At 45.8% G+C, this 13,539-nt stretch overlaps 1 protein-coding gene across 1 annotated transcript in view; it reads left to right on the top strand.

Moving 5' to 3' along the window:
* The window catches only part of ADRA1B (adrenoceptor alpha 1B), a 61,833-nt gene extending 49,074 nt beyond the window's left edge, over window positions 1-12,759 (top strand). Inside the window, exon 2 of the mRNA XM_027545792.1 lies at window positions 11,632-12,759. Coding sequence (XP_027401593.1) covers window positions 11,632-12,230 — 599 coding nt within the window. The 3' untranslated portion in view covers window positions 12,231-12,759. The remainder of the gene's footprint in view (window positions 1-11,631) is intronic.
* The last annotated feature ends 780 nt before the right edge of the window (window positions 12,760-13,539 follow it).

Below are 13,539 nucleotides of genomic sequence, written 5' to 3'. Positions count from 1 at the left end.
TACCTAATAACTGGTTCTTAGTTCATTATAAATGGTGGCTCTGGTGATTATTATTGTTTTCAACATTTACTTTAAAACTTAACATGGGTCTGTTTGGCCCTGAGGATATTGTATTTGTTGCACAATTTTGTGATCTCTTTCCAAGGTTAAGTGGCAAATGAAAATGGAAAAACCTCGAAGGGAATTTCCAAATCCAAGGAAACCTCCTTCTCAATGCTGAAAGAATTAGTAACTAGTATTTGACATTTTTTGTTTTGTTTTTATTGGGCAAACGGTTTGCACTGGGAAGACTTGGCTTGGCTGAAGATGTAGCCAAATGCTCCTAATAACAGCCCCATTGAAAGGGAGTTCCACTCTATTTACAAGCTGATCAAAATGGTTTTACCACCCACTGGCTCCCTTGAGGTCATCTGCTTGTGTGATGCTGAACATGAAATAAGTCAAAGCAAATTTATAATCCTAGAGACCCAGATTGTCAGAACTCAGAAGGATGTTACAAACCACCCAGCCCTGGGGGGACCAGACAAATGATGCTCTGCATCTCTCTATGCCTTGGTGCAATCCCCACCCACTGGTCATTCCTTCAACCAATATTTAATGAAGGAATATTACAGGGTCCATAGTAAGAGAATAAGGTACATCAGGGGACCACAGACACATCAGGAACTAACAGAGGAGGCTGCTGGGCTTAACAACGAAAGGTCTCATTTCAACCCCCCTCCCCCCTTACCTGCAGAGAGACTTGAACAAGCGCTGCCTTCTACTTACAGCTCTGTTTCTTCATCTGAAAAGTATGGATAATCCCACTTTGCTCATAGAACTGTCATGTGGATTATATTTAAATAGAACATTAAAAAAGTGTCTTTTGGTTCATTTTTTTGTCTTTTAAATAATATTCATTGGATTTTTCCCAATTACAAAAGTAATTCATGTTTATGGAGAAAATGTTGGAAAACACCAAAAAGCCCAGAAAATAAAATTTCACCCATAATTTCAACACCGAAGGATAAACACAGTTGATGTCTCCTTTCATGTCTGTTTTTCCAGTCCTTTAGACACATCAGCATGTGTATTTTGTTTCCCCATGAATTGTATTGGAAGTGATTAACAGCCTCTGTAAGGGCTTCCTGGATTCATATTCAAACTCTGCCCCCATTAGCTCTGTGACTTGGAGCCAGTTCCATTCCCTCAAGTGTAATAGTCGTGGCCTCCAGGGAGTGCCCTTAGGTTGGACTCCCAGACACCAAGGAGTCCAAGCGGGCAGAATGGTGCCCCCTAGAGCCATGCAGGGTGCAGTCATGCTGAGCTGTCTTAGCAACAGAGCTGGTTGAAGAAGTAAAAAAGGGTGTAGAGATGGTTAGGCATTTGGCCAGTGACTGACACAGAATTTGTTGTTGTTGTTTAGTCACTCTGTCACGTCCAACTCCTTTGTGACCCCATGGACTGTAGCCCATCAGGCTCCTCTGTCCCTGGGATTTCCCAGGCAGAATGCTAGAGGGGGTTGCCATTTCCTTCCCCAGGGGATCTTCATAGTAGCTGCTGCTACTGCTAACTCGCTTCAGTAGTGTCCAACTCTGTGCGACCCCATAGACTGCAGTCCACCAGGCTCCCCCATCCCTGGGATTCTCCAGGCAAGAACACTGGAGTGGGTTGCCATTTCATTCCCCAGGGGATCTTCATGGTAGCTACTATTCCACAAACCTTGTGGTTTTGAAGAGTGGGGATTCACTGTTCAGATTCGTTGAATAGCACCTTAAGGATGACCCACCCGGACCACGGTCCAGCCAAGAAGTACTTCTCCTTGTGCTGATCCTGCTTCATTTTAGCTTTTGGATCCTTGTACTTCACAGTCCCTCTAAGTCACCCTTCAGCAGGCAAAGCCCATGTGATATGAGTGGGCTCACTGCACCATCTGCTTGCTGCTTTATCCCTTTCCTCTCAAGTTCTCCCTCTTACTTGCCCCACCCAGATGTGAAGCTTTCAACCCCTCCAAGCCCTTTCAGAGGTGTTGTCTCATTTGATCTGTTTAAAAAACCTCAGTAAGAGACTAACAAGAGGCATCCTAATGGAGCCATGGGGCCTCCTACAAGTGGTTTCCCAGAGCTGTGCCCACAGTGCTGCTCAAAATGACTATGGATCTGAGTGCAGTGCAAGATGGCTTGAAACGCCAGCCAGAGATGGCACCAACTGAATCACATATTCAGTCAGTCAATCAGTGAACAAATATTTATTTAGCACTATTATGTGCCAGGGGCTGGGTTCTCTAGTGAGGAAATAGTCCCTGTTCACTTCTCTTTCAATCCTTCAGGTCCTCAAAGAGGAATGAATGCCCCTCAGTTTAAAGCCAGCAAGTTTTCAACACCCCTCAACCTGAGCTAATCTCCCTCTTTGAAAAAGAGAGGAGGCTCAGACACACTACACTATGGAGTCATCCAGAGCTACTAATGTTTTGTCTTCATCTTCTTTTTCTCTGCCATTGCATTCTGTTTATAGCAAATAATGCAGGTTTTTAAACAGTAATAAAAAGCTTTCTTTAAAAAAAAATTTAGATACCAAAAGTGAATTTATTTAGAGAAAAGCATTAAGTAATGGGTGGTCCAAGGAGTGGAGTGACTGATGCTTAGGAAGCTCTAGACTTGAGATGGGTGAGGCTTAAACCTTTGAGGGTTGCTGACCCCATCAAGCCCATGATAGCTATGGATTCTCCCCCAGAAAATTGCATGAATATCACATACAGTTTCATCAAGTTCCAGAACCAGCTGGAGCCCTATCCCTGGGCCTGTACTGGGAAGAGCAGCAGGGTGAGAGTCCTGACACCTGCTCTGCACAGGAGAGCTCGTCTTCTTCTGCATTTCCTTCATCTTGGTAGCACTAGCACTGGCAGCAACAGCAGCATTGGCAGTAGTAACGTAGTTGTGTTTGCAGCAGTCGAATAGCTGTACTTACTGAGTACTTTTAACATGCCAAGCACTTACCAAGCCTAAGCTCAACTCATCCATTCAGAAAAGAATTATCACCATTCCTGTTTTCCGAGAAACAGAGCTCAAGCAGCTTCTCCAAGTTCACTCAGCTAAGAAGTCAAGGTCAGCACTTGAACCCAGGTGTACCTGCCTGTGTTCGCTGCTCCTGCTGCTAAGTCGCTTCAGTCGTGTCCAATGCTGTGCAACCCCGTAGACAGCAGCCTACCAGGCTCATCCGTCCTTGGGATTCTCCAGGCAAGAACGCTGGAGTGGGTTGCCATTGCCTTCTTCAATGCATGAACGTGAAAAGTGAAAGTGAAATCGCTCAGTCGTGTCTGCTGAACAGGTCCTTAATCACTGAGCTCCACTGTCTCGATAAATGTTTTTTTGGATCAAGTGAAGGACACTTAAACAGGTTCTGGCTCTCGTACTGCCATTCACCAGCCAAGTGACCTTGTAAAAGTCACTCACCCTGACTGACCTTCCCTTAAGGAAGAAGATTTCCCAGTTCTGCCAAGCCATGATGCTAAGACGCAGGGCTAAGGCGCGTGGGAACATTTCATGGGCAGGAGATGTGGAGCCAGGCTCAAGGACATGCACTGAGAGTTGGTAACCCTGGCAAAGAGCAGACACCGGCCTTACTTCCAGCAGAGAGAGCAGGCTTCCAGAAACCTACATTTCCCATTGATATTTGCTCCCTCTTTTAGCATCTTCGTGCTCGTTGCTCAGTTGTGGCTGACTCTTTGCGACCCCATGGACTATACTCTACCAGTTCCTCTGCCCAAGGGCTTTTCCAAAAAAGAATACTGGTGTGGGTTGCCCTTTGCTTCTCCAGGGGATTTTCCAAATGACCCAGGGCTGGAACCTACATCTCCTGTGTCTCCTGCATTGCAGGCAGACTCTTTATCCACTGAGCCATCAGGGAAGCCCCTTGCCATCTTCACTGGCACCCAAAGGTCCGTTTTTGTGCCCAGAGAAAAAAGGATTCCTGTCACCAACATGCTTTCGTGCCCGAGGAGGCTTGGCACCTTCCCTAATTAATGAGGGCTCTTGGCTCCCACCAGGGCATGCTGGTGTTGCAAACAGAGCCCCTAATCCCGATGGCTACTGTGCTGCTGGCAGGAGAGAGAGGAAGGAAGGGGCCGAAATATGTGTGGAATCTGAGGCGCGTGGCAGTCCAGCCCCTGACCCGCACTGCCCCTCTGTGGTGGGTCTGGAGAAGCAGGGATGGGCAGGGCTTCTAGCGCTGGGCTTATAAAGACTGTGAATGATACGGCTGGACAGGACTTGGATCAAACCACTCAACTAAAGGAGGGAAACTATGTCAAATTATTAGGTAATGAACCTGAAACTAACATAATATTGTCCATCAACTCTATTTCAGTAAAATAAATAAATACATTTTTAAAGGAGGGAAACTGAGGCCCAGAAAGGGAAAGCAACTGACCCAAAATGATACATCAAGTTAACAAACATCGATTTCCTGTAATTAGATTTCTAGCCTAATGAGTGGTTTATAGGAATAAGTATCATTTGGTTAATTAGCATTAATGCAGAGTTGATTTAGGTGGCAGGAACCTGGTACCCAGCATGCTAATAAGAGCTTTACATGTTTTATCTTGTTTAATCCTCAAAACAACCCAGGGAAGGTGATACTCTTATTAGACCCATTTTACTGATGAGGAAACTGAAGAAGCTTAGGGATAGTATGAAGCTTGCTCAAGGTCACGGGTCTGGTGAGAGAGCCAGGATTCCATCCCAAGAGTCAGAGTCTAATAAGAAAAGGGCAGTCCCTAGCAGAAGTCACCGAGGGCTTGCTCAAGGTGGGAGAGCCATTCTGGTCTGCTGGAGGACGAAATAAAGGAGAATGCAAATGGAACAAGAGGGCGGGCAAGGTCATTATGCAGCTCCCAGATACACGAGGATTCAAAACTGACCACACCACAAAGTTGTGGAGATGTGGGGAAAATATCACACTCATTACACAGTCAATTGGGATAGTAAATTGATACAGCCAGTCAGAAGGCGGTTTGGCTAGCTGTCAGGACTTGAATGTGGAACCTACCCAGTGATTCCTCATGAAGAATGTTACCCTGCAGAAACACTCAAGTGTGCAAAAACACAAGATGCACGAGGCTTTTCATTACTGCAGTTTGTAGTAGCCCGAAATTGAAAATCACCTATCTGACTACTATCAGGAAAGAGTTAAGTGAAATACTATATATCCAGACAGCAGGATGTAATGCTGTGACATGAAGAAATGTCTTTTATATATTCTAAGTGAAGAAATAAATTTGGGGAAAGGTATGTGTATGACCCCATTTTAAAAATCCATCTGAAAGGATAAAAACAGAACTGTTGACTCTGGTCCTATCTACTTGAGAAAGAATTTTCACTCTATATTATATAGATTCTTTTTGTACTGTGTAATTTAGCAGGTGTCACTTTTTTAATGTGACAGGTTTTTTTAGTAGAAGTTTAGGTAATTTATAATATTTGTTACTTTCAGGTATACAACAAGGTGATTTGTTTATATATATATATTCTTTTTCAATTCTGTTACATTATAGTTTATTATAATCTATTTTGAACTGTGGTGTTGGAGAAGACTCTTAAGAGTCCCTTGGACTGCAAGGAGATCCAACCAGTCCATTCTGCAGGAGATCAGCCCTGGGATTTCTTTGGAAGGAATGATGCTAAAGCTGAAACTCCAGTACTTTGGCCACCTCATGCGAAGAGTTGACTCATTGGAAAAGACTCTGATGCTGGGAGGGATTGGGGGCAGGAGGAGAAGGGGACGACAGAGGATGAGATGGCTGGATGGCATCACTGACTCGATGGACGTGAGTCTGAGTGAACTCCGGGAGTTGGTGATGGACAGGGAGGCCTGGTGTGCTGCGATTCATGGGGTCGCTAAGAGTCAGACATGACTGAGCGACTGAACTGACTGAACTGATTGAATATAGTTCCCTGTGCTATACAGTAAAGCCTTGTTGTTCGTTTATTTTATATATGGTTGTGTGGATCTGTAAGTCCCCTTCTCCCAATGTAGCCCTCCCCTGCTTCCCATTTAGTAACCACGTTTGTTTTCTGTGTCTGTGAGTCTGTTTCTGGTTTGTGAATAAGCTCATTGGGTTGTTGTCTTACTTGGCTGCTCTGGGTCTGAGTTGCGGCACACAGGTGCTTTAGTTGCAGCGCGTGGGACCCAGATCCCTGACCTGGGATCAGACCCAAGCCCCCTGCACTGACAGTGCAGTCTTAGCCACTGAATCACCAATGAAGTCCCATTTGCGTCATATTTTAGATTCCACATATAAGTGATACCATACAGTGTTTGTCTTTCTCTTTTTGACTTATTTCACTTAATATGACCATCTCCAGGTCCATCCATGTTGCTGCAAATGGCATCATTTCATTTTTTTTTTAATGACTGAGTAATATTCCTCTGTGTGTGTGTGTGCGCACATGCATGTGTGCCCACCACATTTTCTCATCCATTCATCTGGTGATGGACACTTGAGTTGCTTCCATGTCTTGACTATTGTAAACAGTGCTGCTGTGAACATTGGGGTGCAGGCATCTTTTTGAATTAGAGTTTTCATCTTTTCCAGATATATGCCTAGAAATAGGATTACTGAATCATATGGAAATTCTATTTTTAGCTTTGTGAAAATATGTGTATTGTGTGTTAGTCGCTCAGTCGTGTCCAACTCTTTGTGGCCCCTGGACTATAGCCCACCAGTCTCCTCTGTCCATGGGATTTCCCAGGCAAGAATACTGGAGTGGGTTACCATTCCCTTCTCCAGGGGATCTTCCTGACCCAGGAATCGAACCTGAGTCTCCTGCATTGCAAGCAGATTCTTTACCATCTGAGCCACCAGGGAAACCCTCTTTTTAAGGATGTGAGGTTTTTTGAATAGTCTTAATTTTTTAGAGCAGTTCTAGGTTCACCTCCAAATCGACAGGAAGGTACTGTGGTGAACCTATATTGACACATAATCGCCTGAAGTCCTCAGTTTACATTAGGGATCAATCTTAGTGTTGTACAGTTTATGGGTTTGGACAAATGTATAACGACATATATCTACCAATATAGTATCATACCAAAAATTTCAGTGCCCTAAAAATTCTCTGTGCTCCCCCTATTCATTCTCCACTGTGTCACTTTTATAATAAAAATATAAAATATTAATAAAATGTAATAAAAATATTCTTTCCCTGGAATGGAAAAGAAATAAAGACATGGTTTCTGCCCAGAAGGAGTTTACAGTATGAGTGGTAAACAAGGACTTAGCCAGCCCTGGGATGGCTCAGCAACATTAACAGACAAACAATAAAATAACAGAATAAGATCTGATTGTATATGTTCCGAGGAGTACAGAATAAAGGAGTCACTCTGAGTCAGGTAGGGTTAATCAGCAGAGTTCCTGGAGGATGGCAATGAATGGGCCAGGATATAAAGTATATTTGGAAAATGGCTACCATTTATCAATTTTCAAGGTGCCAGACCCCATATCAAGTGTTTTAACATGGATATTTTCATGTATTCAGAATAATCCTATGAAGCAGATGTTATCCCCAATTTGTGGATAAGAAAATTTAGCCTGAGAGAGCCAGTTAACTTTTCAAAAGTCAAACAGCCAATACTCCAAAAAAAGGATGCAAAACCAGGCCTCTGTGATTGCAAACTCTGAGCTCAAGTCACCAGGCCACATTGCCTAAATTGGCTAAAGGCAAAGCATGACCTTCTCAGAGGAACAGGCATCTCAGGGAGCCCAAGCTCAAATTATGGCTGTAAATGAATGCCATGAGAAAATCAACATCATCCCCCTTCCCTTTGGCTGAGCACATCTCAGCCCACTGGTCCTTGGAGAGTGCTTGGTAAAAAAATAAAGACAAACTTCCAGCCCATCTTTATCCCTAACAAGGTGCTTTCAGTGTGATGCAGGTGAAGAAGAACCTAGGGAGAAATGCCATATGGCACAGAAGGAGAGAATGGCATTTATGCCCCTATCATAATGCTATGTGTGTTCCGGTGCAGTGAACTGCCCCCTCACAAGCCTGTGGACTGCCACAGGACAGAAACACCCCTAATGTATCCCCACAGTTTGGCCTCATGCCTGACACTTAGCAGAGCTCCATATTTGTGGAATTAATGAATGAACAAATGAAAGAATGAATGTATAAAAATGTAAAAAGCTACCACTCATATGCTGGTGTCCTGATTCATAATATGGGACCAACTATAGTCCCTTCATCTAGAGATTATTGTGATCATTAAACTGGTGAATGGTGTAAAGGGTTTAGTGTAGGATCTGCATAAAGCACACACAATGTGACTGATGGTTCTGATGAATATTAGCTATTAGTATTATTGTAATTCGTGTATCCTTTAAAAGCTGGTCCTTCAAGATACAGCCCCGTTAGGCCATTTTACTACCATCTTCAACAGGGTTGGCAAGCAGAGTTACAAGTCTGTCTTCAGCAAGGATGCTCTCCTGCTCTGGACCCTCCCCACCTTTGCCACAATTGTTTGTTCCCCACCAGCTCAATCCCAGGCCTTAACATGTCCTCATGGATGGTGTGCCTACCTGTGCATATGCTCACCAACATTTACCCTCCAGAGTAATGCACAAGGTTTCCAACTGTTAGCTCCCTCTCTCCACTTCCCAGATTTATTCTCCAGGTTCCCATTTTTTTCAAGACCATTTTAACTATTCCCTTTAGACTCTGTGACAGAAACAAGACCATCCACATGGGCAGAAAGAACTCGCCCCATCATGGATACTGGGTGTCCACATGTCATATTTGCATTTCCACTGGAGCCTTCTATCCAAAGGATAATCTTGGACAGTCAGTTCAGTCACTCAGTCGTGTTCAACTCTTTGCGACCCCATGGACTGCACCATGCCAGGCTTCCCTGCCCATCACCAACTCTCAGAGCTTGCTCAATCTCACATCCATCGAGTCGGTGATGCCAACAGTGGGACCAAAACCCAACGGTGCAGACCTTTTCATGAATCAGACCACGAGGTGGCGCCCTCATTGGCCTCACCTAGCCCTAACCCAGAGTTGAGACGTCAACATACTTATAGTTAACACTAGATGGCACTAGTGGCAAAGAACCCGCCTGCCAATGTAGGAGACGTAGCAGACGCGGGTTTGATCCCTGAGTCGGGGAAGATCCCCTGGAGGATGGCATGGCAACCCACTCTAGTGTTCTTGCTGGAGAATCGTATGGACAGAGGAGCCTGGTGAGCTACAGTCCATAGGCTCACAGTCAGTCACGACTGAAGCAGCTGGGCGTAGATGCAACAAGTATGGATAACCCTCTTTCCAAGTTTAATCCCTCTCTGACTTAACCCTGCAGCAGGAACCCTGGCCAGCCACCATCCCTCTATCGCCAAGCAGAGAATCAGGAGGCTCCCTGTAACAACAAGCCAGAGCTCAATAATCAAGAAGGTCAAGTACTGCAGGGGGAAAACTCAAGTGCAATCCAAAATAGGGATTCTTACGGCATCTATGCAACAACTATGGGATCTTCAGCTACTTTCTGGGTCTCAGTGTCTCCATGGATCAAGTGAGGAAGTTGGATTTCGAGATTTGCTACGATTTCTCCCACTCATACGCTCTTCCTTCAAATGGATTCAAAGGTGATCTCAAAGACCAGGCTCTTAGGAAGCTCACAGTGTAACAGAGGAGGTTAGACAGGAATACGAAAGTCACTGTGCTACAGGTGGAGTGGCTGGTTTAGGGACATGGTTTGAAGTTACAGAATGTTCTGTGAAGTATAATTGCATTTTTAAAACATTTACATATGTATATACAACAAATATATGTTCATTTACATATGTATGTGTATCCACAACATTTACATGTATATATGCAAACATTTACATATGTATTTACATGTGTAGTATATACAACAGGAAAAAAATCTGGAAGTTTATGTACCAGAATGTGGTATCTCTACATTGAGGGTTTATTTGTGCTTTTAAAATATTTTTTCTTTTCTTTTTGCTTTTTAATAGCTTCTCATTTTTCCACAAAGGGAAATTAATAGCATTCAAAACAAACAAACAAAAATGTTTCATATTCAAACAGAATTGAGTTTAAATCCCAGCTATATTACAAACGTGCTATGTGGCCTGGGGCAAGTCATTTAACCTCTCCAAGTCTCAGTTGCCTTGTATTTAAAATGGAAATAGTTTTGAAATTAATTTTGCATTACATGCTTTTGGACCTCGATTCAGACGCATGAGTTAGTCATGTTTCTCAGTTATCGGCATCCCATCATCATAGGTCTAAGTCTGGCATCTCTTATTTTATTGATTTGTTTCCTTTTATTCCTATCTCCTATTCCCCTTTCCCTCTGCCTCACCCATAGACACCCATTTTGCATTTGATATGTATTTTTTAACTTCAAAGTGTTTTTGCAAATGAGTTTGATTGTTTGGTGTGTTACTTAAAAGATGTTATGTTATAAAGCTCATTCTGTTTCCTATTTTTTTTTTTTTTTTTACAAAGAACAAGGTATTTGAGATCTTTCCATATTGCTATTTGGACTTTTAGGTACTGCGTAATTGCTCTGCTATGCATGTCCAAACTCTACTTTTCCATAATTCGCAATGAGGGGCACCCAAGTGTTTTCCAACTCTGTCACCATAAACACCATCACCCTGAGCATAGTCACACATGGCCCCTGCTGACCTGTGTGAAAATTGCTGGGTCAGGAGCTATCTGTATACTTAATGGGATCAGGTCTTCACAGCCTGTGTCCGCCACCAGCAGGAGACTCCCCATGTTTCCACACCCCTGCCTGCACTTGGCACTATTGAGCTTTCTAATTTTTGCCAGTGTAACAGATATGTTCTCTCACTTTGTGGCTCTCACTTAATTTGACTGCCTAATATTTTGAGCACCTTGGCACATGCTCATTAGCCCTCCAGTTTTCTATTTTGTTGAAATTGCCTGTTCCTTTTCTTTGCCCACGTTTCTGCTAGGAATGAATGCTTTTTCTTGTTGACTTGCAGGAGTCCTAATGTACTCTAAATACCAATCCCTTGACAGTCTTAAGACATTGTAAATATCTTCTCTGACTCTTGCCCCATAGTTTATCTTTTTGAAGTGTTAAGTCGTTTTTCTTCACCTCTCCATCGGTAAGACTGTCGTTTACCTTGTCTTCTTTTACCTTATAAAGGTTTACCTTTCACCTTTAGGTCTTTAATACATCTCATATTTCCCATGGAAGTACTTCATAGCATTCTGTGAAGGATAAAATAGTAGGTGAAGAACCAACACAGTGCCGTTCCAACAGCTGTACAAGAGCTATGTATAATTGTTATTATTATCATTCACGAAGAAACTGGTAAGCGCTATCCTAAGAACGTTATAGATACAGTTCTTTGAATCCTGTTTAGCTAAATCAGGAACGATTTTATGGGCGAAGGTGAAGAGATGGAGGTTGGACTTTAAAAAAGCATGTAGGAGTCATGTATTTTGAGATGGAACGGCAGTATTCCAGGCAGAGGAACTGGCCTGGGCAAAGGATGCAGGAGACAGGAATCCACCGGTTGACAGTTTGTGGGCAAATCACATGGAAGAGAGGGTCTGTCTGCTCACCGATTGTTTGTCTTTCTGCCCGTGCCCACCCCACCCCTTCCCCCTGCAGGCTCCCTGTTCTCCACCCTGAAGGCCCCCGACGCCGTGTTCAAGGTTGTCTTCTGGCTGGGCTACTTCAACAGCTGCCTCAACCCCATCATCTACCCGTGCTCCAGCAAGGAGTTCAAGCGCGCCTTCGTGCGCATCCTCGGGTGCCAGTGCCGCGGCCGCCGCCGCCGCCGCCGTCGGAGGCGCCTGGGCGGCTGCGGCTACACCTACCGGCCGTGGACGCGCGGCGGCTCGCTGGAGCGCTCTCAGTCGCGCAAGGACTCGCTGGACGACAGCGGCAGCTGCCTGAGCGGCAGCCAGCGGACCCTGCCCTCGGCCTCGCCGAGCCCCGGCTATCTGGGCCGCGGCGCGCCGCCGCCCGTCGAGCTGTGCGCCTTCCCGGAGTGGAAGGCGCCCGGCGCCCTCCTGAGCCTGCCCGCGCCCGAGCCCCCGGGCCGCCGCGGCCGCCGCGACTCGGGTCCGCTCTTCACCTTCAAGCTCCTTGCCGAGCCCGAGAGCCCCGGGACTGACGGGGACGCCGGCCACGAGGCCGCAGCCGACGTGGCCAACGGGCAGCCCGGCTTCAAAAGCAACATGCCCCTGGCGCCCGGGCAGTTTTAGGGTCCCCGCGCACCGCTTCCTTTCCCTGGGGAGCCCATCATCGTGGGGGGAGGGCGGGCGAAGGGGGGACGGGAGTGTCGGCGCCCGGTAGATTCCGGGCCCCACCGGGAAACGGGGGGAGGGGGGCGGGAAGAGGGGCAGCTGCTTTTCTGGCAGGGGCATGGGTGCCAGGTACAGCGCTGAGAGCTGGGCCGAGCATGCTGAGAGCCTGGGGGACCCGACGCCGGCCGGGATATCCGTCTCTCTCTCTCTCTGTATATATCTAAACGAGTCCTTCTGTACATGTATTTAACTGTGGGGTCACGTGCGTGTGTCTGTGCGATGTGCGTGTATTGCGTGTGTGCGTGTGTGGGGCCGCCCGCGAGGGGGGCAGAGCGAGTGTGCGTGCGCCCAGGAGGCGCCGGGGCGCTGTGTGTCTCCTGATTTCTTACCTCTCAGGCCCCTCCTGTACTTCCCTGAAGGGTGTCACTTTGGCGGGGTTGGAAACAAAAGTCGGACATTAAAGGTCATTTCTCCTGTGCGGCTTTGAGTGGTTTGTGAATGCGGTGGCAGGTAGGCTCTTGACTTTCCTTTACCTTCGCGTTCAGGTATGCCCCTCTCTCCTGCCGACCCTGTGGGTAATGGTTGTGCTGGCCCCGGCTTGGCCCCGGTATCTGCCTTTGCTATTCCTGCCTTTAAGGGCTGCACTAATCTAACCCTGTGGCTGAAAGTGACCCCCTGGACTTGTCCCATAAATCCTGCTTGTCTGCTTTTGAGCCTTAGCAGTTGTAAATCCTCCTGCCGTGGGCAATGCCTGCCCTGGTCCAGATCCCCAGGACCCCAATCCTAGCTGGGGCTACCTAGGTGGGCCTGTCACCTGTGAGGGCTTGGGTCCCTTACCTCCTCCAACATCTTTGGACAAAACACTGCATTGTTAGCCTGTGCCCATGGAACTGGAAAAAGAAATCCAGACTGCAGAATTTTCTGGACAAGGTAAGGATCCATGTGTGGATACAACATATATGGGTGTAAGAACTTTCCTAAGCTCTGCTAACTGAAGAGCCTGCCTGGAAAAGAATCACTGAGGAAAGATTTGCAGAGAGGAGGAGCATACCTTGAAGAAGGTAACTTCTGTTCTATTCTCACTGCTGCTTCCAATTTAGTATATGACCTTGAGAAAGTCACATCGCCTCTGGATCTTGGTTTCCCATCTGTGTAATGTCAAGATTGATTCTAAGGTCTTTTCTGCCTCTAAAAGGCACTGGTTTGCTAAAAGAATAAAGGATGGGGAACAAAATAAGGAGCATTCTTCTTCCCTGAAATTGAAAAA

The sequence above is a fragment of the Bos indicus x Bos taurus genome, chromosome 7 (genome assembly GCF_003369695.1).
Source record: "Bos indicus x Bos taurus breed Angus x Brahman F1 hybrid chromosome 7, Bos_hybrid_MaternalHap_v2.0, whole genome shotgun sequence".
NCBI lineage: Eukaryota > Metazoa > Chordata > Mammalia > Artiodactyla > Bovidae > Bos > Bos indicus x Bos taurus.
Note: the sequence above shows the minus strand (reverse complement) of the source record. Positions and strands in the feature narration are given on the sequence as shown.